Below are 27,648 nucleotides of genomic sequence, written 5' to 3' on the forward strand. Positions count from 1 at the left end.
AAAAAGAAGTTTTTTGAATTTTTGGTATTAGTTGTATTGATTTTCGCGCTTAATGATTCGGAAAAAAGTAAAAAAAATTTCCGAAATAAAGTGAATAATTTTTATGGCCAAACGGGGGCTTAGTCTATCAAGAAATATTTCATTCTTTTTCCAAACTTTCCCTTGACACATAAGAACAAATTTAATGTTTGTTATAGTTTCAAAGTTCAACTTAATTATGAATATTTTAGTCAATACACTTCTTAATTTTAGGAGTAAATAAATTCTTTAATCTATCTGTCCAAGTTTAAAACGTCTATTATTTTGGACTGGAGAAAGTAGTTGGACTTGTTCAAGTGGCAACTTTTGTATAATTGACTCGTGCTGAAAGTTACATACAGTATATAGTTAGACCCCATTGACTCATTAATCAAAACCATTCTCAACTAAATATATTTATCTAAAGAAGATTAAGAGCAATCCTTTTTTCCACTAAACACGCCGTAAAAATTTAATGATAATAAAACGCAAAGACACCAAATTATCTGGACCCCACATTCATAATGCGGGAAAGAAACTGAAACTCATCTCACTTCCAACCTTCTCTTCACGCTCTCACACGCGCTCTCATATCAACCCAATCATAGCGAGTGCGAAGCACGCTCCAACAAAGCGATTCGTTTACACCTGAACCCTCGACCAGATCATAGTACAAAAGTAACGAACAAAATTAGAAGAAAAAAACCGGTCGGTCCTTTGAATATATATGAAGAGAGATAAAGCGTTTTGTAGAGAGAGAAAGGAAGAAAAATAAAAATAAAAACTCAAAGCATAAAAGCACAGACTCTTTCGTGAATCAAAGTGTTTGATTTCAATACATCTGACAATACTAACCTTATATATATACAAAAATATTTATACCCACAACAAGAAATTCCCTTTTTATTTTTTTTTATTTTATTATCTTGTTTGTTTTCTTTGTCTAATAATCGCTTTTACTACTATCACAGAGAATTATGACAGAGTCAAATATATACTACTATATTCTTCATTTCATATTAGCATGTGGGTGTAATAACAATTTTCAAGAAAAGGAAAGCTTTTTGATGTGTTGTTGTGTTCATAGTTTCTTTCTGTTGTTCTTTAATTTCATTTGTTTCTTTCTTTCTTATACTATTTGTATATTAGTAGTCAGTACTACTACCAACAGTATATCAAATTCAAGAAAGAGTTATTTATTATCAAAATCTAACCACACATCTCAATCAAAGTACTTCCATAGGTTGCTACTCTTCTTTTTTACTTTTTGGGGGCAAGTGAGAGAGAGAGAGAGAGAATTAAAAGATAATGCTTTCAGTTGTAGTAATATACTTTGTGGGTGTGTTTAATTTTCTGTCTTTTCGTCAATACCAAAAGCAACAACCCCCAAATTTTTCCTCTTTCTCTTTCTATCTATCTTAGCTCTAACCCTAATTTAGAGAGAGAAGTAAAAAAAAAAAAAAAAAGGAGAGATTTTGATGTCTTCTAATGGTGGCTCATGGTATTTTCTAGTATGTTTTTGATCATTTGGAAGGTTAATTTATTTGGGGTTAAGTTAAAAATTTAATCTTGGTGGTGGAAATGGAGTCTGATGGTGGTGGAAATGGAGAAAGTGCTAGTGCTGCTGTTGCTAATACTGGTGTTGTTGGTGGAAGTTGTGATGTGGAGAAAAAGAAGGTACTAGAAGGGGAGCCTAAGGTTAAGAGGAAAATGAAAACTGCTTCTCAGTTGGAGATTCTTGAAAAGACTTATGCTAGTATGTTATCTTTCTCTTTTCAATCTTTCTATTTAATCTTCCTCATTTTGTTTCTAATGGGTTATTGGGTATCATGTTTTCATATTTTTGATTGGTTATAGTTGTTTTTATGTTGCATTTTGAGTTTTAAGCTGCAAATTGATGGGCTTCCGTTAAGTCTTTTAATTGTGTTTTTAATCTTCCCCATTTTGTTTTTCAATTGATTATTGTGTTTCATAATTTTTCATTCTTTTGGTTAACTTTTGATTTCTGGTTGCATTATGAGTTTTAGGCTGCAAATTGATGGGCTTGAGTTAATTTTTTTAATAGTGTTTATCTTTCTCTTTTTAATCTTTTTTTTTTTTTTTTTGTAGTCTTCTTAGTTTGGTTTTTAATGGATTATTGTGTGCCATAGTGTTTCCATTTTTCCAACTTTTGATTGGTGATAGATGTTGTTTTCTAATGTTGCATTTAGAGTTTTAAGGCTGCAAATAATGTGCCTGAGTTAATCTTTTAGGGATGTCTTCACTAATAGTCGACTTGATTCATTGTTTACTTTTTCTAGCTGGTAAACATATATTATACACTGATTATACACGATTAGATACATATTATACATGGATTATACAGATATTATACATACGCCGGTTATTTTTAGTTCAAGCGGCTGGGTTGGCGACTATTGAGGTTAATTCTTCTTTTTTTATTGTGCAGCTGATACTTATCCTTCAGAAGCATTGAGAGCAGAGTTGTCTGTAAAATTAGGCCTATCTGATAGGCAACTGCAGATGTGGTTCTGCCATAGGAGGCTCAAGGACAGGAAAGCTACTACGCCAGTGAAGCGGCAGAAGAAGGAAGCTTCACCTGGTGGACAAGGGGATGAGCTGGCAGTGAGTGGTGAAATTGGGAAGGAGCATCATGCTTCTGGTTCTGGTTCCAGAGTAAGTCCGCTTGGTCTCATGGACTTACAGCAGGTGCAGGTGCAACTACAGCACCACCAGCGAGTTGTTCATCGACCAGGAACTGCAGTGCCTAGGTTTAGTAGAACTGAAATGCCAGCTTTGAAGAGATATTATGAGCCACCTCAAGCCATATCCGAGCTTCGGGCAATCGCATTTGTCGAAGCACAGTTGGGGGAGCCATTAAGGGAAGACGGACCTATTCTTGGAATGGAGTTTGATCCCTTGCCACCCGGTGCATTTGGTGCACCAATTGGTAAATTTACTTCCCATGCTTTATTTGTTGTATTCATTTTACAAGAAGTGTAGCCTTGCAATGTGCATCAAGTTTGATGACTAGCGGATCAAAGTGTTCAGTGATATTTCTAAATAGTTAATAGTGCTAGGGTGTATTAATTTACTTCCATCTCCTTTTGGTATGTTTATGGCATCGGACTTCTACTCAAATCCATACTATATTGCCCATAAAAGTGTTTTCTGATATTGCTTATCCTATTCTGTCTACTGAAGACTGATTAAAAAAAGGGTCACTCTAATGTGGATGTATCTAATGAGCTGAGACTCCAGATGCTGAAATTTCTGTGCCATTGTTTTAAAATTGAGTGCTGTAGCAATTTCTCTTTGGCCCATCTCCAAGTAATTCCTCTTTGCAGATACAAGTAATTAGACTGTCCCAATTTATGTGAAGGTGTTTGACTAGGCATGGAGTTTAAGAAAAAAAGAAGACTTAATGAAACATGTGGTCTAAAATAATCCATAGAAATTTTTGTGGCTATAAATCATTTCATTAAGGGTAAAATGGGAAGAAGTTAATTTTTTACTAAATATGGAAAGATGTCATTTTTTTGGGATTGATAAAGTAAAGAGTGACACATAAATTGGGAAGGAGGGAGTATTTGTTTTTCATTGGTGGAAGTGGCGGTATGAAAGAGGCACCAAAAGTGCTTATAAGTTATAGCATGCTGTACAACAGTGTTTTGCATAAACCTACAAAAAGTAGAAGCCAAAAGTTGGAAAGCAAAAAATTTTCTCATGTGCTGAATCCAAATACGGTTTCTGTACCTTTCAGTTTGAGCATCATAATTTATGGCACACTTTGGGCATCTTAGGCATTTTTCTTACTCTGTTTTTGCCTCCTCTTTTTCGTTTTTTGCTCTTTAATTGATTTCTTGTACGACTTTAAGTTGCATTGTTGATTTCCTCTTTCTTCTTTTGTTCCCATGAAAGTTGGAACTGCCGAAGATTGCCCAATCTTCTTAAAAGCTTTCATCTTGGGTTTCCCATTGTATTTCCTTCCAATTCTATTAACATCCTTTAGGTGGTTCTTGATTGGGGAGAAGTGGAAAATAACAATTTTTTCGGCAACTCTTTGTTTTTGGCTGTTTGCTAGGAAACTACAATGTTGTATTCTTTACGGTATATGGATGCAGCGTGTGCTTTTGTGTCTCTCCGTAGTGTTCGTGAATAGTTATGAAACTGCATAAATAGTTTTGAGCAAAACAATGGGAACAAAGTGTGACAAACTATACTACAAATCTCGTACTTGCTTAGATATGGGAAAAATTGAATACAAAGTAACCGTTCACGTGGCCTACTATTCCGCTAAGGAAAACAAACTAGAACCAGGCTAGGCTGCTCCTCCCCTTTCTGTGCACCTTCTTGCACTCAAGTATGAACACTCAATTAGAAATTTCAAAAGAAAAAATTAGAGCTTTAGCATCGTCCACAATGCGTCCAAAGCTAGGTTTGGGTCTTATTGGAGCAGGGACTCGAGACAACCTGTTACAATTTACAAACCCCATTACCCCAGGTCAGGTGACTCGAAAAGAACAAACATGAACCACCCACTAAGAAAATGGTGAATAAGACAAATGCGGGAGAACTAAGTGCTCTTTGGCCTCAACCTTGCTGCTGGAACTATGCTCGACCGGTTACTTAAAAGCATGATGAAAGTGTAATTTTAATCTACTTATAAAAGAAATAAAAAAGGAAGTGTATAGTTAATCTAAAAAAAAAAAAACTGGCTTTCCAGCTTTTTCCTTGGTCCTCACTAACTTGCCATTTACCGTCCATCTAAAATATTACGAGCTGTTTTAACTTGTGGTGAGAAGTGCTAATGGAAAATTAGTCTTGAGAAAGAAACCTTGTGTATATGAATCGGCGGGAACAATTATTAGTCTCTTATGTGTTGAATTTTTCTAGGATAAGCAGGAATTACACTTCGTTGGTCTTTGTTTGAAGATTTGCTGCTGATCTACCTGTAAAACTGTCTGCTTTCCATATTACTTTTTCAAAACCCAAAAAGGAAGAAAGAAAACGAGAGAGAGAGAGAGGCTGATTCTTTTTGAGGCCCTAGCACTGAAACAAAGACGAGGGGCTGATTACTCTATATCAAATTTTATCAATGTATCTATTTCACCAGTGTCTCATGTATATTTATTTTTCTGTAAGTTGATATGCTCCTGCTAATTCAGAAAGTGTAAAGAATGATTTATAGTCGATCCTTCTCGGTCTGCATTTCTGTTGGTTAATTTGCTCAGTTTTACATGCTTTTACAAATGTGCCCCCCAATGTTATGAAGGCATGTAGAGAGTTGATGTATGTTTTTCTTTCTGCATGAAACAGTGGCAGCCATGCAGCACAAGCCAGCTGGACGGCCTTTTGAGGCTCAAATCTATGAGAGACCAGATGTTAGTTCGATCAAGGTCAGCCTCTTCACTTGCTTATCCATATGTGTTACCAATGTTCAGATCTTTTTTATGAAACAATTAATAAGTCTGATTAGAGGCGTGATGAAACGTGATGTTTGTATGAAGAATGAAGTCATACAACTGATTAAGGGCCTGTTTGGAAAGCTACCCAGGTAATTGGAATTGGGTGTAATTACACAGTTTGGCCTGTTTGTTTGATCAAGTAATTACACAGTTAGGTGAGAATTGGGTGTAATTGAGAGGGTGTAATTACACTCTCCAATTCTCAAGGGGGTTGAGAATTGGGTGTATTTTTTAGTTTGTTTATTTTTTTACTTTAATTTCTTTTTATTTTTTATTTCTATTATTTTAATTTCTTTTATTTTTAATTTATTTTTTTATTTCTATTATTTTATTTTTTAATTTTTACTTTTTAATTATTTTTATTTTTTAAAATGTATTTTTCTTTTTATATTATTTATTTTTCATTTCCTTTCTTCTTGTGGTTCCATGTAATTGCTCGTATTTTTTTATTTTTTATTTTATTCATTCAACATAACCGTGTTATTATTCTAATTTTTGAAAATACACCTCTTAATATTGGAAAGAATGAGTCATTAACAAACTTGACATATAATGAGTGACGTTATTAAAGTAGAATTTCATATTGTGAATGAGGTTATTGACTTATATTTTTCCTTTCTTTTGAATTATTTACTTAAGTTTCATTGGAACTTACTTATGTAATGTTGGAATTTGACATAAGAGTATTATGTTGAACCTTTTCTTTTGGATTTTGAATTTTGAATTTAGGTTATATTTTCAATTTTAAGTTATTTGCTTTCACATTGCATGTTGTTTATTTTTCACTTGCATTTGATGGATTTTTTGTGTCAAACATTTGAATAATGTTATGGCAGTATATTTATTAATATTAGTTTTTTGTCAAACATCCAATCATTACGTTCTCACAAAAAAAGTCTTCTTTTAAGTTTTATAATTAATTAAAATTAAATATTATTAATTTGAAAAATATATATCAATTATTTTTTACAATATTTGTTACAAATATATGATTATTAATTAATATATTTTCAAGAAACAATGTCTTATTAAATAACTAATTTAATATCATTTATAAAGGCAAATATTTTTTTAAATATTAATTTTAAATTTTTTATAATTAAATTATATTTTTAAATTGAATTAACTGTGTAATTACCCTTGTGCAACCAAACAACACGCTTGTAATTACACTGTAATTACGTTATGATAAACAAACAGGTCGTTGTAATTACACCACTGTGTAATTACTAGGCTGTGTAATTACTACCCTAGTAATTACACCAATTCCAATTACCAGGTGGCTTTCCAAACAGGCCCTAAAAAAAATGAAGTTATGCAATGCTTGTATCAGCTAAAATGCATGGAAGATAAGCATCCAAGGGTGTGACCTAGTGGTCAATGAAGTGGGTTGATAACCATGAGGTCTAAGTTCAATTCCCAACGGAGGCAAAAACACTAGGTGATTTCCTTGCATCTGTCTAAGCTTTGGTGGATATAGTTATCTAGTACCTGTGCCTGGTGGAGGCAGCAAGTGCCCCGGGAATTAGTCGAGGTGCGCCCCAGCTGGCCTGGACACCACAGATATTGAAAAAAAACATGGAGGATAATTAGAATAGTTTTTTAGTAGAAATCTTCCCCGAGGTTCCTGTTAAGTTTAGATAATTGGTGGTGTTTGTAGAGAACCAGATCTTTCTCTAGGTTCTCTACTTTTATATACCACTTTCTCTACCTTAGTAAAATTATTATTGTAGTCTGTATAAAACATTGTTTTCTTAGTAGAAGCTGATACCTTTTATCTACTATTGATTGTAAAACAAATTAGCAGTGTAGGTTGGTCCCGGTGAAAGATCTCAACAGTACCCCCAGGATGTAGATGGGTTTTAGTTTTAGTTTCGATGATGTTTTTTTATTTTTATAAAATCTGACCGAACTTCTAAACTTGCTTGATTTGTTGAATAGCAATATTGCCAAGTAGCACAAATACAGACATTGAGAGTTGTGTCAAACATGATATGTCTTTGATTGTGAACACTTTTTTGCATTTTTTTCTCTCTCATGAATTTAGATGATTAATTTTGTACAAGTTCGGTTCATCTTTTATTCAGTACCTTATGAGTGTTTTAGTGACATCTGTCATTCGTTGGTTCCTCATCATAAATTTGTACATACTTTACTTCTTTTACATACGATTATGTGATTGGAGTAATGGAAGGTTCAGGTTCTGCAAAATCATTGAACGCTTGTGATTGAATTTATTTAGCATGAATGATGTAACTATTCATAATGCTGATTCCTGGTTAATTCAAAGGGAAAAGGTAAAAAGAGTCACAAGCTGTTGAAGAAAGAAGATCATGTCGTAGTTAAGGCCATGTAAAATGCTGTTGTATTTTTCTAAAATAGCTTCTATTAGAGAAATGATAAAGCAATAGAGGATTTTATATGTGTATCCGGTATAGCATCTAATTAATTCAGATTGGTGATATGTAGATGCAAGATTAACTCCTACAGTATTGGAGGAGAATTAACAATTCAGAAATTTCATGCCAGGGTACTACAAGGACTTTGCGTGAATACCAGTTTCTTCCGGAGCAGCCATCAATTAGAAGCGATAGCTATGAACAACCCGTACTATCTCATTATTACAGTTCTACTGAAGTTCAGAGCACCAGAACCATGTTATCAACTGGGAGGTCATTTATGCCTGGGAGTGAGCAAGTTGCCTCTGCATACAGTATTCCTGGTCAGATCCCAACTTTAAATCTTCTGCCTCAAGGGAGGCCGGGTCACATATCTCCAGCCTCTGCTGAGGCTGAGGCTGTTCCACAAAGATCTCTTGTGAACGTAGAAGTAGAGGCTAATTATAGTGGTCAGCCAATGATGGCGTTGGAGAGTCCATTTATGCCTTCTGATAAAAGAGTCATCCATGATGAGGAACGGTTGGAGAGAAAGCGAAAGGTTTCAGCAGATACCTATTCTTCTTCTTTTTAATTTAGTGCTCAACTGCTCATATTCTTTTAAAATATGTACAGGAACACATATAAGAACATATGTTACCTCACCCTTGTCTGAAAATGAAAATTTTGTTACTATCTTTTAAAATTTTCCCTAGAAGGGTGGACAGAAATCATTGCATGGGGCTTTCTTGTAACAAGGATGAAGTCTCCTTCTTGTTGAACATATTTTATCTTTCACTGTGGTCAGAGAGTTGTTTCTCGGCTTTTGTTTTGGCCTTTATAGTTGTTTACATATGTCTTGCAGAGTGAAGAGGCGAGAATTGCAAGGGAAGTAGAGGCCCATGAGAAAAGGATCCGGAAAGAGCTTGAGAAGCAAGACATATTACGAAGAAAGGTCTCTCCTCCTATTCATTTCGCGAGTTGGGATGGATGTGTTATTTACTTGCAATCGTATTTATTCTTTTGATACATAAATAACTCATGAATGCTGCACCCATATGGTGCTAATCTACAAATGTCTAGATTCAGTATACAGTACAAGGCATCCTATAAAACTAGGCAACTATTTATTCCAGTACTTATGTTTTGTTTGCATCATAAACATAAGAGAATTTATGACCTTGACCACAGATTTTCATTTACTTAGAAATTATGTCCTACTTCTCTCTCGCTCCCCATAATAACCAAAAAACACATGTTCTGCATACCTTCTTTTCTCTAGCTCCCAGATATCTTAACCTCCAAACTGCCATTTGAGTCCCCCATTGTTAAAATTTGAGATCTGAGGCCGATACCTCTGTGACAAAATCAAAATGTAGTAGAAGGTGGTCTGAGTCCTCGAAATCTTATTAATTGCTTATGCGCAGAGAGAAGAGCAAATGAGGAAAGATGTGGAGAGACAAGACAGGGAAAGGCGGAAAGAGGAAGAAAGGCTGCTCCGCGAAAAGCTGCGTGAGGAAGAGAGGTTACAGCGTGAGCATAGGCGTGAGATGGAACGAAGAGAGAAGTTTTTGCAGAAAGAGTCTATCAAAGTAAGTCATTTTGAAATAGGTATACCTTCTATAATTTTAGGCAGGAAATTGAGTTTATTTCCTCCCTTACCTCCTGCAGGCTGAGAAAATGAGGCTTAGAGAAGAAATGCGCCGAGAGAAGGAGGTTGCAAGGCTTAAAGCTGCTAATGTGAGGGCTACTGCCCGAAGAATAGCGAAAGAATCAACAGAATTAATTGATGATGAACGTCTGGAATTGATGGAGCTAGCAGCCTCAAAGAAGGGTTTGCCCTCAACATTGTCTCTAGACAGTGAAACTCTACAAAATCTAGAAGCATTTAGAGGTAGTTCTCACATCATATACTTATCATGTAGTAGAATTTTGTTCTTATATATTAATCAAAAGTTTACTTGCTACTACCTGAAAATAAGCTTGGTAAATAGCCTCTTGCAGAAATGCAAGGTAAGGCAGCATAGAAAAGACCAGTGTGGTTCAGCCTTTCCCTGGACGACTGGACCCCATGCATAGCTTAGTGCACTGGGTTGCCCTTTATGTGCTCTTAAATGTCTCTCTTTAAATTTCTCATGGTCATAGATCTGTGCTTCAGTCTTTGTTGACTTCTGCTATCTCATGAAAAGAATGCTCCTGTCTTTATTATAGAATACTCCTTTCACCATCCCATTTCATGTGACACTAATTTATTAGGCGCATAGTTTGAGATGTTATTTTGACTTGTCTATTTTATATGGAGGAGGGGAAGAAAACATTATATGTAGTAGTTAGTTGGATATAGAAAACATCACATCGAAGTTTAAACTAATTAAATTTGAATTCTTTAACTGGAAAAAAATAATCTCAAAGTTGTGAAAGTTCTGTAAATAATAGCATCCGGAAAAGTACATCTTGGCATGTTCAACAAAGAAGAATGTCATATAAATGGGACAGAGGGAGTTCAGGAAGCAGAATGCTTTTCTCTTCATTTACAAAAGTAATCTTTAATTTCCACGGGATTTATGCTTTGTTTTGTTTCTGACACTGCTTTCATGCTTTTCCCTGCGGATGACAGCATGTTTGTGCCTACTGATGTCTTTCAATAGAAACTGAGTTCCTCTCTCTCCGTCCCTCCATTCTCTCTCTATTTTAATTCTGTATTTCCATTTTATTGTATGGTTAGAGAAATTGGATGGTCTTTGAGTATTAGTATCTCATGCGCTTATCAGATGCAGTTGATTGACATGCTCAATGACTTATTATGTACTGAAATGTCCGGTTTGCATTCAAATGGGCACTCCTTACTCGAAAGTCGAAACCTATGAGTCATTCATTTTTCTTTTTTTCGTTGTTTTATGTTTTGAAAAAATATTTTAGAAGTTCAAATGACAAACATTTTGCTCCTTCCTTTTGACCTGAAATTAAGGTGCTGTTTGGCCATAAAAATTATTCACTTTTTTCTGGAATTTTTTTTCACTTTTTTCACTTTTGGGCGTTTGGCCATAAATATTCCGAATACAACTTGAAGTTGTATTCCGGAATACCAAAAACTCAAAAAACTTGTTTTTCAAAAAAAAAAAAAAAATCACTTTTTTCACTTTTTTACAACTACATTTCACCAAAAACTACAATTTCAAAAACTATGGCCAAACACAACTCCAACTCCAACTCCAACTTCAAAAATTCCAAAAAAAGTGAATTTGTTTTTGGTATTTATGGCCAAACGGCACCTAAAGGAACTTCAGAGAAACCATTCTCTGTTTGGTTAAATGATTTGCAATTTTGTGAGCATTAAGCCTTGGCTAACAAAGTTGATTCTAATGAATTATGCAGTTGTATGAATCTAGTTGATATGTTCCTTGTAATGTATGCTTACAAATACAAGGGCATATAACATTGTTCTTTTGAAGTATTTTGAAGCAAATGAACGGCCTTATGCCCCCTTTTATGGGCAGACCACTGTCAATTGTTCCTTGTGGACTTGTGGTTCCTTTATTATAACTGTTTTCTACTCAGGATGCTAAGTATCCGAAATTAATTTATGCTTCAGATATGCTCAATGAATTTCCACCAAAGAATGTCTGCTTGAGAAAGCCATTTGGACTTGAGCCATGGATATGCTCGGAGGAGGACGTAGGTGATCTTTTAATGGTGAGACCATTTGCCTTCTTGTTTAAAACACACAGTTCCTTTTTTTTTTTTTTTTTTGAGGAGGTGGAGTTCTTGTTTGGTCGGTGCTGGTGTGGTCCTTTGTAAAAAAAAATTAATGATATTCTATGATTAAACTTTTATTTAACATTTCGTAAAATCCTCCTCCAACATTTAAACTTTCCACAAGCATGGAAAGTCGTTGCCTTAATTTAGTTTACTAGATTCTTGACCATAAAAAAAAATTTAAAAAAAATCAGTTTACTAGATTCTTGGGGTTTTCCCAATCCCTCTCTAGTAGTTGCAATCTCTGTCAACTCAAAATCATAAGCCGCCCAAGGAGGTGGCGTGGCGATCGCCAATCGAAGAGACGGGGTAACAATATTGAGTATCAAGGTTCAGATTCCAGCAGAGATGACCTGGTGAATTCTTCCCATTTATCTAACTTTCATTGGTAGAGTTAAGTGGTATGTGTTGGTGAAAGGTAGTAGGTACTGGTAAATTCGTCGAGGCATGTGCAGGCTGGCTGCGACACCACCTTTTCAAAAAAAAAAAAAAAGGAAATGGTTACTATATATTATGGTGTCTCTCGACCTTTACTCATCCCTTTTGATTGTAATTTTACCAATATCTCCAACTAATTTTGAAATAAGGCAAGGGGTATTAACATTAAACATTACTATGAACTTTTTGAGCTCCCATAGGTAAAACCTTGTGTTTCATGGACTATACTGTCGATACTCATTGTATTCTGCCTATCAGGGGTAGATTTTTTGTATTTGGACTGGAGTGGATGAAAACTATGGAACCCCTACGGGGTTATTTCTTAACCAGATTATATGGTGGAATTAGCCCTATAAGCATCTGGGGTTGCTTGGGTATATGAATAGGGATTCTAAGCATGTCTTTTGTCCTTCCTCTCTTCAGGTTTGGAGATTCTTAATTACTTTTTCTGATGTTCTCCATCTCTGGCCATTCACTCTGGATGAGTTTGTACAAGCATTTCACGATTATGTAAGTTCCTCATTTCCGTATTTGAATCTACGATTTTGAATTTTTCCAAATTAATTGCATAGATATAACATTAGGACACCCTTTCAGGATCCAAGGCTGCTTGCAGAGATACATATTGCTCTTCTCAAATTGATAATAAAAGATATTGAAGATGTTGCTAGAACACCTGCCAGTGCAGTAGGAGCAAACCCAAACAGTGGAGCGAATCCTGGAGGCGGACATTCTGATATTGTTGAAGGGGTAGATTTTTCATGTTATTGGTCTTTGCTGCTTGTCTGGTTAGGAATGTGATGTGTTTCGTTGCCAATCATTGTGAAATGTTCTAGTCATGTACTTTGTAACAGGCATATGCATGGGGTTTTGACATAAGAAGTTGGCAGAGCCACTTGAATGCCCTGACGTGGCCTGAAATACTGCGGCAATTTGCACTCTCTGCTGGTTTTGGGCCGAAGCTAAAGAAACAACATGTTGAATCAGCTTATCCACGGGATGAAAATGAGGTATGATCTTCCTTTCCTTTTCCTTGTATAGACCTCCTCCAAGGAATTGGCCTGCCAAGTTCAGCTTAATTAAATGTCATTCGATTGCAGTAGTGGCTTGCAAAAAGCTTGCGCTGCTGGTTAGATTAGAAGGTTGTTGACGAGTCTTGTTTCAGTAAAATTTTTGCATATTCGATAGTTTAAGCAATCTAGCAAACATTATGATTGATTGCCTCAATAGATTGATGTGTTGATTTTGAATGTATCTTATGGGGGTTACTTATCTCAAAAATATAAAGTAAAATAAAACTATACATATGTTTGGGATGATTTGGTGTTTGGCAAGAAATCTTTTCCTATTCATCTTCTTCTATTTCTAATCATGGAAGAGAAGTGCTCAATGGACTAGTATACTTGGTACTTCTTTTATTTATAATGGCGGTGTCAGGGTTATCTTGTGCAATCCTCGAGTATTCCACTGGGCGCCTGTTACCTCCCACCAATACAAGTATTGGGTAATGTGTCCCACCAAGGCTTAGGCAATACTGGGCACTTCTGATGCCCAGTTTGTGCATTTTGCTCTGGAGTTTCAGAACAAGTTGGATCTAACTTGTTAGACTCATGAGTCATGTGATTCGATTCCTTTTAACTCATGTGTGTTCTTTTATCACGTCACCTCCAACTTGGTTGCAACTACAGTGTAATAATGGGGCAGATACCATTTCCAACTTACGTAGTGGAGTTGCTGCTGCGAAAGCAGTTGCCAAAATGAAAGAGAGAGGTTTCTCTAATCCGCGATCTAGGCATCGATTGACACCTGGAACAGTCAAATTTGCAGCATTTCACGTTCTTTCACTTGAGGGAAGTAAGGGCCTTAATATCCTCGACGTTGCTGAAAAGATTCAGGTACTTTTGCTGATCCTTATTATCTGGAAGTTGGTGAAAGATTTATGTAATTTGGTGATCATGCGATGCTGTTTGCTGCTGCTCTTTTAGCTGACTATCTTTTTCTTTTTTGGGTGAAGAAATCTGGTCTTCGGGATCTGACGACCAGCAAGACACCTGAAGCATCTATTTCTGCTGCATTATCGAGGGATACAAAGCTTTTCGAGAGAACAGCTCCTTCAACATATTGTGTACGTGATCCTTACAGGAAAGATCCTGCTGATGCTGATGCCATTCTTTCCGCAGCTAGGGAAAAAATTCGACTGTTTAAAAATGAATACGTGAATGGAGAAGAAGCAGAGGATGTTGAGAAAGAGGTCGAAAGGGATGATGAGTCTGGAAGTGATGCTGCTGACGATCCTGAAGTTGATGATTTAGCCTCCGAGTTAAAATTTGCGGAGACTCCTGAATCCCATATAACCGACAGAACTGATGGCAGGGATTCTAGTTTTGATTTGACACGGACACCAGAAGATCTTAATATGCAGAATTCATCCGGAGTAATGCATTCAGAAAACTTCAGGGAGTTAAAACCTGTAGGAACTTCTGGTGATCAATCAGCTGCAAGTGGTGTTAATGCAAGTAATCTCGATCAAGAAGATACGGTCATTGATGAAAGCAATGCTGGTCAAAAATGGGTTCAAGGGCTTATGGAAGGGGAGTATTCTGGTATCACTGTTGAAGAGCGCCTTCATGCCCTTGTTGCCTTGATTGGTGTTGCAAATGAGGGGAATTCTGTTCGCCTTGTATTAGAGGTTTGTTGATAATGATGTCTTGGATTCTTTCCTTGTCAATTTTCCTATCAGTGAACTTAGTGTGAAATCTTTTCAGGAGCGACTGGAAGCTGCATCTGCATTGAAGAAGCAGATTTGGGCTGAGGCACAGCTCGATAAACGTCGTTTCAAAGAGGATTTCTTACTGAAGGTACAATATCCATTGGTTAGAAACAACACTGAACAGTTCTGCTCAGTTACTTCCGTGGAGGCTAGGCAAAGTCCATTGCTTGCTGTTGGTGGCCATAGTGAGGTGGCAGACAGACCTTTACTTCAGCAGGAACCCATGCATAAATTGCCAGATGAACCTAATAATCCTAGTGATGTTGCTGTAGAGAAGACTTCCCCAATGCCAGAGATTTGTGGAGGTCAGGATAATTCGCAGCTTCAGCATTTTGCATATGTTGCTGAAAAGTCGCGTTCCCAGCTGAAAGCTTATATTGGCCATAGGGCGGAAGAGACATTTGTTTATCGGTCCCTGCCCCTTGGTCAAGATCGCAGACGTAACCGGTATTGGCAGTTTATCACGTCACCCTCTCGAAATGATCCAGGCTCTGGCAGGATTTTTGTTGAGTTACGTGATGGTAGATGGAGGCTAATTGATTCTGAAAAGGTAGTAAAATTCAATTTGTATTGTTCATTTCAACCTTCTGCATCAGCCAGCTTTTGTGCGGCGATTATGCCATTGTTTACCGTTATTTATTTCAAGGGGGCTAATTACCTCATCTGGATTTATGTGCATTATCAATAGACGCAATCCCCCCCTCCCTCCCCTTTTTATGTGGTAAAACCCAACCCAAAACACTTCTGTCCAGGAGCCAACAGTGGCCCTTTCACAGATTGCTCTCCTGGTGACTTGAACCACCATCCTTAATAGTTGGTGGCGGAGGGTCCTTACCACTAGGCCATTTCTCCCTCGTCTTTCAGAGGAGGATTTCTCCCTCGTCTTTCAGAGGAAGATTTCTGGATTATGTTTTCCCTTTTCTTAATCTGTTCGTGGTTATATTTTACGCTACTAGATTGACATATTAGTCAACCACATTTATTTTTTAGTGCTCCTAGACCTGCTATCTAGGCTCATGATCAAGGGTCATATATATTTATTTATGAAAATCTCTTTCTTCTACGTGTAGGATTTCAATGCTTTAATGGCTTCTTTGGATATTCGTGGAACTAGAGAATCTCATTTGCATTCAATGCTTCAAAATATTGAAGCAACTTTCAAGGAAACTGCTAGGAGGCATAAGTACACTGAAGGACAACTTGGAAACTCCGTCGAAGAGGATACTTCTGAAACAGTACCTAGCAATGATTGCTGTTCAAATACTGGTAGCTATAAGAGCGCAATCTGTATCTCAAACCGCGAAACACCAGAACCTTCAACTTCCTTTCTTATTGGGCTTGGGAGTAACAAAAAGGAGAACACTGATGCCTTGACGAGATATGCAGATCTAGAGAAGTGGATGTGGGAAGAATGTGCTAATTCCCAGTTTCTATGTGCAAGGAAGTATGGAAGGATGAGATGTGAAAAGTTGATCAGTATTTGTAATAATTGCCATGACACATACTTCTTGGAAGATAACCACTGTCCTTGTTGTCATAGGACATTCAGTCCAGCAAAGAGTTCATATTTTATGGAGCATGTAGCTCAATGCAAAGATAAATTGGAGGATCTATTTTGGCCTCTGTGTATCTTGGACTCATCACCTCCTCTTCGAATTAGATTGCTAAAAGCGCAGTTAGCTTCAGTGGAGGTAACATACTCTTTTCTACACCATTGGATCTAGGGTGAATTCGGTATGAAGGAAAATGTTTTCCATGGAAAATGCTTTTCAGGAGAATTAGTGAGTGTCTTACTTACTTTCTTGTGTTCGGTATGTAAGCAAAAAATATTATCCTAAAAGCATTTGTATATAAACTAGACAAAGACTATGGGAGCTGGAGGTGGGGCTATGGGGGGTGCTAGGGGTGTGGGTGGTGGGGACGGGGGTGAAAGATGAGATGTGTTGGAGGGGTGGGAGGACACAATCAAATGTGGAATGCCACTTGTGGAACTTGTTGTCCGTACTTGCACTAGGGAAATCATTTACCTCAATTTAAAGGAATTTGTTTTCCCAGAGAAAAAGTCCCAAAAATTTTTGACCGGGAAAATTGGAAAATGTTTTCCCCCATACGGAACACACCCCTATTCTCAGGCTGTATTGACTTCTGAACAAACATTTCGCTTGTGACTTCTACTATGTTTGCTTTTGATTTCATGGAAGGTGATATTTGTTTTATAGGCCTGTATTCCTCCTGAAGCTCTTCAGCCTGTTTGGTCAGAAGTATATCGAAGATCTTGGGGTTCAAAGTTGCATATTGCTTCAGCTGCTGGTGACCTCCTTCAGGTCCTCTTGTTGTCTGTAGTTTTTCTGGTTTTGACACATACTATTTCCTGCCTGCTAATTATTCTTATCAACTTGGAAATTGAAAGAATATTTAGAGAAAGACCTAATAATTACGGCTCACTGCTTAAGAATTAAGAATCATGAACGAAAAGCACACCCTATGTCCCTATCTGACCTTGTGAGTTGGTTCTTGTAGCATATTTACTGTTTCTAAATCTGAATACAATGTTGTTAACCATCTTTTCATGTGTCTCTCTCTTAGATTCTGACATTATTGGAAGGTGCTATCAAGAGGGAATATTTAATATCAAATTATGAAACTACAAATGAGTTGTTGGGTGCTGTTAGCAACTCCAATCTTGACGGGATGGCGGTGTTACCTTGGGTACCTCACACAACATCTGCTGTTGCACTAAGGCTTATGGAACTTGATTCCTCCATCTGTTATACGCAGCAGCAGAGAACTAATTCTCTGAAAGATAAAGAATCTGCAGATTTCATTGTAAGCTTCTCATTCTCTTGCATCCGTCCGACATTCTCCCGCTTGAACCCCAAAAGATGATTGATGAAACATTCCCCTCATTGAATCCATGATAATGTTTAGATCACGCCAGCTGTGTCCTAATTATGGTCAATGCTTTACTGGTTTCAACCTCCAAATTTCTTATAAAAGTGAGCTATGTGGAGGACTTTGAACATCTAATTTCGCTTTTCAGAGTACCACTTTGTTTTGGGCACTAAATAACAAATTTGGGTTCGTAGCCTGCATGCTTCACATCTATGTGCTCTGATGGTTCTTTTTCTGCTTTAGAGAATTGGTTCTGTAAATTTTTCAAGCTTCTGCTGGGTGACTTCATTCACACATTGATTTTTTCCGTATATTCCTCAGACGCTTAAAACAAATTATGCTGACATGAAGAGAGCGGGGGTTATATCTGCTGAAGCTCGTGAATATGAAAAGCTAGAAACTGACTTTTCGGGTAAGGTAGGAGGTGGACATGCTAATTCAGGACAGGGGCGTAATCGTGTAAGAGGAGGAGCTCATTGTCATGTCCGTGGAGGCAAATCTCAGAGAAAAGTCGATGCATCCAGATCTGAATCTGCCCAGAGAAGTTCAACAAAGAATAGCGACAGATTTGGCCACCTTTCTGCCTGGAAAGGTCGAGATCGTGGCAAAGGAAAACGTAAAAGAGGCCGTCGCTCAGTTCGTAATAGACAAAAGCCAGTCAAGATTAAGGAAGAAATTACTGTAGAAGAAGTGCCCATCTCCATTCAGCAAGATTGGAACGAAGTTGAAGATGGAGAAACACCTCAATTTGAGGCGCCTGATAATGACAGCGATTCTGGAACATCAGGAACTGAAGATAAAGGTCAAGCAACCGTTGATTATGAAGACTTAATGGTTGATGACTACGGTTCTTTCAGTGGTAGAACTGATCATGCGTCCACCAGTGTTAGTTACAGCATTGGCCGACATTATACTGAACCTGCTGAAGATGGAGATGATGTCGATGATGAAGAGGATGAGGAAGATGGATTGGCCAATGAAAATGTTCAAAGATACTTTGATGGCGAGTCTGAGGAAGAGGGGAATAGATTTATGGATGGAGAACTTGTTGAAAACCCAAATAAAGATTCAGAATCATCTTCTGAGTATAGCGATTGACAACAGTTCATGAGCACTGCGCTTGTCCGCTACTTAAGTTAAACCCAAAAGGGTATTTCCTCCTCATGAGCGCTGAAGAGAGGAAGGTTGATGGATAAATTTTCGACATGTCCTACCATCAGCGCTCGTGTTGAAAAGGCGACAATAATGTTGTGAAAGCATCATTAGTTCTATTCCAACTGTTAATAGTTAGCATCCAACTTGAAAATAGTACAGTGCTCCTCCTTACACTAACATATGTCTTACAGCGCGTGTAATCTAATGTGGCAATATATTTGTCGTTCTTTTGATGTGCATATGTTTGTCTCTTTCCATTTTGTCTTGCACAAAGTTATTGATCTGACCACATAACGGACGGAGCAATACTTCACACTCGCGTAAGTAATGCTATCCTGTTCTTTATGCCAGCTCATAGCAGTTACCGGTCTGGTCGTTTTTAGATGCAAAGAAGTTGGACTAGTTACCATACTAAATGTCTCACGCTTTCTTTCAAAACAGCCAAAGAAGCACATCTAATTGGAAGACTTACTTAGAATAGGAAGATCTTTCAATTCATAAGCTAGGCTTTCAATAAGTGTCAAAATAGTCTTTTTCTTGAACCCACTTATTACCAACAGCTACAACTGCCAACCCTCTGTGAAAACATAAGCAAAACACAAGTGGTACACACCAATCAATATCCACGAGAGAAATAAAAGACTTGCAGAGATCTGTTCTCAGTAGCAAAGAAAAAAACCTGCTGATCCTGAGGTTTGGACTCTGTATCTTCGACTCTCAATAAGTGGACACATATGTATCTATAAGTATTCACTCTTAAGTGGACACATCTATAATAATTTACCCACGCAATTAGCACATTCCATTCTATTGCTTCTAAAAATATCTATTGCTGAGGACATTTCATAAACAACAGTGAAGCACTGTAAAATTTGCGTTCTTATTCCACAAAAATAAAATGGTATTGCCCTTTGTTCAATGTTAATTTGAACAACACCCATAAGATAAAAAAGAAGCAAAATTTCTACTTAGCTACGCCGCCCATTGAGCCTAAACCAACATCCCACTCCAAAACTTTAAATGGTTTATGAAAATATGTACACATCACAACAAAAACAGCACCAAGCTGCATAAAGCTCAAGAACCCAACAGCTCTTTGATGCCGGATTTCTGCGTCATTGTAAGACGAGCAGGGAACTTGATGTCAAATTTGATTCTCAGATTTCCTTTCTTTGACGGGTCTTTTGGAAGTGGCATGCCTTCACCTGGGACAACATGTTCATAATTTGGTTGAATGACATTGTTGATGGGAATGGTCAAGTTCCTTCCATCTAGAGTAGTGAGATGGACTGTAGAGCCTGTTAATGCTTCAGCCAAAGATATCTTTTGTGTGACGATCAGGTCGTTTCCATCGCGTGAGAAAACTCTATGAGGTTTCTCATCTATTATGAAGACCAGATCAGCTGGTATAACGCCTGGCTGCTCATTCCCTTTTTCTTGGAAGGTGATCTTTGTACCTTTTTTCCAACCAGCTTTAATATTGATTGTTAGAATCTCTTCCACCTGCCTTCTGGTGCTGCACCCAACACAAGGACACAGGATAAGTTTAGTAGACAAATGGATCCACTAAGCACCATGTCCAGCAAAGCGACTGGCAAAACAAGCCCTTGAAATGAAGAGCCTGGAACGGAATTAGAATGCAAATGGAGAAGAGCTCAAAAGTGAATCACAAATAACTAGTGCAATGACTCGTGAAAATCAGCTAACTAGATTATGCATTGACAGACAATGCATTCTAAGAATCTCAAGAATCGGAATTAGTTAAGACCTCATTGACTTCTTACAGAAATTTCAAACACTTAATATTGCACTACAGCTTCAATGCAAAGAGTTCGGAGTTCTCTACTTGACCTAAAATGCAATTTCACTACAGGAAGGCTTTCATTAGATCATGGTGCTTTGGGAAATTTGATAAAATCATGTATGATGTTTTACTTTTTGAATTAGACAATATTGGCTGAGCTAAATAGTCACAAAAATGGAACAACACAATCACAATTTTGATCGACAAAATTTAACTAAGCTCCAATTTGCCATTAACTAGAAAATTCTAGTCCCTATGGTTTCAACAGGATGACTAGTAACTGACAGATTACTCTCTCAAAAATTAATGACATAAGAAATCTAGTACCTCAACCATTCCATTATACTCAATATTTCCCCGACACTTCTTAGCTGAAGAATAGAAATTCTGGTAGAATGGCTACAAAAGAAGTATTAGATCCAGTACAATATAGGCTATGCTAAGACCAGGGAGCTAACACAGTTCCAAAAGTAAGCGAATCTACAGGGAATACATTACCTCCTCCCTAGTTTCGATCACACAGCTATCTTTGGCTGAACTGAATGAGGTACTTGAAGAAGAAATTGGAAAATGAATACGCCATCTACATGATCAGTTTAGACCACCTGAGATACTTGAGGAACTAAATAGGAACGGAAGAAGTTATTGACATTGTCAATCTAGATTTATAGGAAGACCAGACTTAAATATATTGATATCAAATTCATTGGGAAGAGTGACACAGGAAGCTGCTCTCAAGTCTTCTTTGCGTGTTCGGGGAGAGAAAATATTCCATTGAGAGTTGTACATAAAGCTTGTTTCCGTCCTGTTGCTATTAGGTTCTAGGTTCCGTAATTACAACTTTTTTCTTTCCCATGTCAGGCAGGTTATTTAGTATGTTCTGTTTTCAGTCTTCTTTTTGGTTCTGGTACATCTTAGTTTTTTTAATATAGAATGAAACTATTATCAACTTTAGCTAATTGGTTGGAGTATTCTTCCTGAATTTTCTATTTGTTTATATTAAGTAGGGTACTATTATTTGTCCAAGTGAAGGAAAATGTGTTGGATTTGTCATAACAGACTATAAAAGAAGGCAATTTATGTGTTGTATTATGTAAACTTATGAAATAATTAGTCCAATATGAAACAGCAGAAATTTGGTCCAATAAATCACGAAAAAGAAAGTAGTTCGGAAAAGAAAAGAAACAAAGCACCATCCCAGCCATTAGAAAACCGACTGATAGCATATCTGAAAGAAAGAAAAAAGCAGTAACTATGGAACCTAGATTAAGAAATCCTAGGGCCGTCGAAATTCGACAGTAATGGGCTCATCCCTCTACCATTCTTCACAATTATACAAGGGTTTTCAATTTTCCCATGCGAAATGATCATTCGTCCAATAGTGCAGCACAACAAGCATACAATTGAAGCTCCACATTTAATGGATAAACAATGGCAAAACAATAATCAGACTGTACTTTTTTGTTTTTATGACAAGGGAACCCGCAGGGTCTGCATACACTCTACCCTCCCAGACCCACTTTGTGAGATTCAACCGAGTATGTTATCGTTGTTGACAAGGGAACCCGCAGCCGCTACCCTTTGGGTGCGCACAGGGTAAACCCCGTGCAATAGCCCACAAACCACACAGGAGAGATAACCCGAACTAGGCAAGCCCCGTGCGACCCAGAAAGCAAGTTCCCTGCTGTCATAGGCAGGGGTGTTTCGAACCTGAGACCTCCATCATGGAAGCCCCGTGCTCAACCAACAGAGCCACCTTTGTAGGTCAATAAACAGACTATATGAACACCACCATTACTTATACACAGCAATATCATAAGTAGAAATTGAAGTGTACGAAACTACTACTTACCCACTCGCGTCCACAACTTCTCTAGAAATCTTCATCTTCTTGGTGGTACCCTTGTAGAGATCCTCAAGATTACAAGGCAAGGTCTGTTGTATCGAAGCCTCTTTCCTTGGAGCTGATTGATGCATTGAAACACCACCTCCTTCACCAAAGGATGATGCGAATATATCATCGGTAAAAAAATTACCAAACCTTTGACCAGCCCTGCTCGCTCCATGTCCTCCTTGAGTAGGAACGCCGAAAAATTCAGCAAATATGTCATCAGCATTTCGAGTATTGAATCTGAATGCGGTAGGGCCTTCCCCAGTAAAGAAGAAGGGTGAACCAGCACCGGGACCACCAGCACCAGGCGGTGGCACCCCACCCTTCAGCCCTTCTTCACCATACTGGTCATACACAGCTTTTTTCTGGGAGTCACTAAGCACCTAGTAAATTCAATCCAGAGAGACATAAGTCATCTATTTAAAACTCCATATAATATCTAAAAACACCAACCAAAGAGGATCTGTAAAGATTAATCATTGGGATCAGATTAGCCGGCTTAGATACTTGATGAAAAAGAAAGCGCCAATCCCTGTTTCACAATATGTTTCCAGCTCTACCTATTAGGGGTAGGACAGTTTCTTTTCACTAGTGATCTTTCAGACTTTTCTTCTAACACCTTTCAATTACAAAAGATTGTGATGTAAGTGCTTTTCTTCAGTAATTGATGATTACACAATTCAAACAACTTCAAATTTACCTCAAATTAAAATTGAATAAACCCTTAATTCCATTCGGAATTTGGAAAAAAAATCCAAATTAGGAGGCTCAGTTCGGATCTAAAAGAACGAGACTTTTTACTTGGTCAATTTAGACAAGTGATTGGTTAAGTATTACTTTAGGAATTCCAGCAATTTGTTTAGCCGATACATATACAAGTCCAAAAAAGATACAAATACACTCAGAACATTATAAAAGTCGATCTTTGTTTTATGAAGCCATCATTCTTTTTGCAAGATTATAAAACACTAGAAGTTCTAAACCCTCTAATTTACCAACATTGAATCAAAGATTTAGAAACCCATTAAACTATAAAGGAAAAAAAAAGATTGAAACTTTGAGCAAAACACCTAACCAAAAAGGAAGAAAGATAACAAAAAATCGAAACATACCCATCATTCTTTTTGCAAAATTATATACACTAGAATTTCTAACCCTCTAATTTAGCAACATTGAATCGATGAATTAGAAACCCATTAGACTAAAAAGATGAAACTTTAAGCAAACACATAAGGAAAAAAAGCAGAAAGATAACAAAAAATTGAAACACGCCCATCATTCTATTAGCAAGATCACTAAAAGTTCTAATCCCTTTAATTTACCAACATTGAATAAAAGATTTAGAGACCCATTATACTATAAAAGGAAAAAAAGATTGAAACTTTGAGCAAACCCATCATTCTTTTTGCAAGATTATAAACACTAAAAGTCATAATCCCTCTAATCTACCAACATTGAATCAAAAATTTAGAACCCATTACCCTAAAAAGCAAAAAAGATTGAAACTTTGAGCAAATCACATAATTAAAAAGGAACAAAGATAATAAAAATCACAAAAACATACATCATAAGCCTCAGATCAATCCATGTGATTTTTTTAGTGCTATACTATAAACTCTAGAATCTCTAAACTCTCTAATTTAGCAACATTGAATCAAAAATTTAGAACAGACTATAAAGATCAAAACTTTGTAATAAAAAAAGAATAACGATAAATTAAAAAATAATAAACATACATCATAGGCCTCAGAGATCTGTTTGAACTTAGCTTCAGCTTCTTTTTTATTTTTAGGGTTCTTATCAGGATGCCATTTCATAGCAAGTTTTCTATAAGCTTTCTTCAAATCATCATCTGTAGCATTCTTATCAACACCCAATACTTTGTAATAATCTACACCCATCTCTTCTAATTCGTTTCTCTTTCTTTTCTTCACTTTCACCTATTTGTTTTTCCTTTTACAGAAGAAAAAAAAAAGGGGGTTTTGTAATGATCTCAATGAGGTTTGAATTTGTGGATATTTACTAATTAGAAAAGGAGAAGGAAAAAAGAAGAGAAGAGACTATTCTGGAAAAGAGGTCGAGAAACCTGTAGAAGATTCCAGAAGAAGTTCATAATTAGAACTAGGGTTAGTGGACCCTACTTTACCCACGTCACTCATTGCAAGTTTTTTCCGTGTACATTGGAGTCCGACTATATCTGTACTCGCCGGGAATAGAGAGTTCCACCAAGTGTCTATATTTACGTTAGAGTCTGACTATATTCGTACTCGCCGAAAATAGAGAGTTCCACCAAGCGTATGAATATCTACATTAGAGTCCGACTATATCTAAATTCGCGCCGGATTGAGCACTCATTACAAGTTATTATACAAGTTTCCTTTATTCATAGGGAACTCGTGTTGTATTTCACGATGATTTTAAGTAACCATTTCACATTGAATTAAAATAAGTGAAAATCAATATTTATTAATTTGGTTAATTAAATTCATATCAAAGCAATCAACTATTATGGAAGTAGGGATCTCACGCGTTGGTTTAGTCACCAATATCATATACAATTTCATATTGGATGATTTTGATTGGGATTTAAACAACTATTATAATCTAATCTTTCTTATTATCATTACTTGGCTGATTGTTACGTATTGTTTTCATTGTTTAGTCTCCAAAACGAGCAGCAGCGTTAGAAGAAACGAATAATATCTTTTTAGAGTTAGATCTGTGGGATATGGCAAGTTGGCAACTATTCTATCTAATGGCGGTCCATGTGACTCGTGATAGACTTTTGTTTATCTAAAGTCGAGTCCTAATTAAGATAATCATTCATAACTCGATTTCGAACTTAATAATATTAGTTGAACGTGAATAATAATTATTTGGAGTTTAAGAAGTTTGTAAAATTAAAATTCTAGCTGAATAAAAAAAATTATAGTTGAGACAAACAGAACGTTATGTTTTTTGAGGCGACAATAACAACATACCCGTCTGAACCTTACCTTGTGAAGGTATAGTCCAAATATAATTTCAGAATTATATCTTAGTTAAAATCTCATGAACTTACTTTGAACTAAATAACGATCCCCAAATAACTCGTACATAGAGTATATCACATTTCTGCTAAATGGGCTTATCTTATCTAAATCGAAGCAATCATCTCATAATCTAAATGATCCACACAATTTAATCGCATTTTGTTTTTATTTCTCTTGCTTGCATGCTCAGATTATGAGTCGTCGTCAAGTTAAATGTGATATCTTGACCTCTACCTTTGGACAACCTTATCATATTTTCAATTACAAGATAAATCATCAATGTAAATTTGATCAAATCGTCAAGGTGAAAGTACATGCTTCTATAGTTTTGGCCTGATTATTACTAAGAACTGTTTGACATGATAAAAAGAAAGTACGGTAATAAATATATATTATATCAATTGATATGTAATACAAAAATGTAATTTTATAATATGTGATTCACATTGCCACACTCTAGAATTAATAACCTCACTAATTAGATATTATGTTCAACTAACTATTAAATGGAGTAACTTTATTTACTTTAGCCTTAAATATGAATCATCCACCTTAGCAGTCCCTAGTCAGTGTCGCCATTTATTGAACTATCTTTCCTTTTCTATCAACACCATGACTTGTTGATATGTTAGGAGTGTAACAGAGAAAGTAGTATGTATATCTCTATCTATCTATATCCATATCTATCTATCTATATTATTATAAAAGTTTGAACATAAATGTTGATTGATCAAAATAACCTTAACATATTGAACGATTTTAATACCTTCACTGTTACAACTAACATTTAATATTTAATAATCCTAATTCTATTAAACTACCAATCAGCTGTTACTATTAACTAATCCTTTTTTTTTTTTTCCTAAAAACTAATTAGCAATCCTGTTTCGACTGCCCTAAACTAATTAGCAATCCTATTTCGACTGCCCTACCTTATAGCAGAACGTCTAGTTACTAATAATCTTTTTTTTATTACTAATTCTTTCAATTGATGATAGCTGACTTTCATACTAACGTCCTAATCCTATTTTGGTTGGAGCCAAATACTTTTATAAAAAAATTCATTATTCCACACATTCTTCATCTAATTTTTGGTACAAAGAAGATAACAAAATTCGTCAAACTTCTTGAAATGTATTATTTCTTCCCATTATTATACTTTTACCGCTTTGTCAATAGCTATTACAAACACAAGTTGCCCGTTAGAAATTATTACATATTGTATTAGATAATAACATTAATTTGTATTTAGAGTAGATATTGTTTGACAACTTTTTCGTAGTTATTACAGGTGTTTTGAAATTAGCAATGGAACTAAATTTGGCGAAAGAATATGTGTTTATAAATCTACATATTTATAAAAATACGAACATAAATTTTAGTTAATCAAAATATTCTTCAAATGTTGAACTACTTTATGCTCTTTTAGTATCATATCTCTATTTGTTATTTTGGTAAATAAAAAAATTGTAATAATTGAAAATAGAATTTAAACCAAATACTACTTTTGAATTTCGATTCTGAATCTAATCAATTAACGAGTTTTTACCTATCACGTTCAAATAATTAAGGATATCCAACCAGTAGTCGTATTTGCCTAGGAGTAATTTTGTTATTAAATGTTGCTTTTGTCAGTATTAAAACCAAAAAAATCAACATAGACAATCACTAGCTTATCATTAGATCATATTTTAATATGTTTATGTATCTTTGGATTACCTCATGCGTTTGGTCTTAAAAAGCTAGAAGAAGAGTTCATCAAAGATAAGTAACACATTTCTTTTAAGATAATGAGTATATTCAGTAAATGTTAGATAAAATTAAAATCTTGGAGATTAAATCACAGAAAAGTTATTTTTTAATTATTTGTCATATAAAACTCATCAAATTTAAAGCTTCTCACACAAAAGATTTTTTTTTAAATTTTTTTTACATAAAAGTCATCCAAATTTGGCCAAGCTAACAAAAGACTAATCTCACTTGAATTTTTATTTTTTATATATGTACTGAAAATATGACATGACACTATAAGTTGGATGACTTTTACGT

At 36.1% G+C, this 27,648-nt stretch overlaps 2 protein-coding genes across 2 annotated transcripts; one reads left to right on the plus strand and one right to left on the minus strand.

The window, feature by feature from the left end:
* The first annotated feature begins 1,016 nt into the window (after positions 1–1,016).
* Positions 1,017–19,111, plus strand: LOC132036210 (homeobox-DDT domain protein RLT2). The gene is made up of 18 exons (XM_059426486.1): positions 1,017–1,774; positions 2,468–2,968; positions 5,338–5,417; positions 8,016–8,423; positions 8,727–8,816; positions 9,289–9,453; positions 9,533–9,755; positions 11,454–11,554; positions 12,479–12,565; positions 12,653–12,805; positions 12,910–13,065; positions 13,744–13,950; positions 14,070–14,744; positions 14,821–15,375; positions 15,896–16,516; positions 17,045–17,149; positions 17,412–17,651; positions 18,039–19,111. The coding sequence occupies exons 1-18, from the start codon at positions 1,600–1,602 to the stop codon at positions 18,813–18,815; spliced, it is 5,319 nt and encodes a 1,772-aa protein (XP_059282469.1). The 5' UTR covers positions 1,017–1,599; the 3' UTR covers positions 18,816–19,111.
* A 617-nt stretch (positions 19,112–19,728) lies between these two features.
* Positions 19,729–24,657, minus strand: LOC132036211 (uncharacterized). The gene is made up of 3 exons (XM_059426487.1): positions 24,304–24,657; positions 22,529–22,950; positions 19,729–20,388 (listed from the first exon to the last, which is right to left on the minus strand). Exons 1-3 carry the CDS (start codon positions 24,466–24,468, stop codon positions 19,950–19,952), a joined length of 1,026 nt encoding a protein of 341 aa, XP_059282470.1. The 5' UTR covers positions 24,469–24,657; the 3' UTR covers positions 19,729–19,949.
* Positions 24,658–27,648: the final 2,991 nt, after the last annotated feature.

Source organism: Lycium ferocissimum, chromosome 11, assembly GCF_029784015.1.
Source record: "Lycium ferocissimum isolate CSIRO_LF1 chromosome 11, AGI_CSIRO_Lferr_CH_V1, whole genome shotgun sequence".
Classification (NCBI taxonomy): domain Eukaryota; kingdom Viridiplantae; phylum Streptophyta; class Magnoliopsida; order Solanales; family Solanaceae; genus Lycium; species Lycium ferocissimum.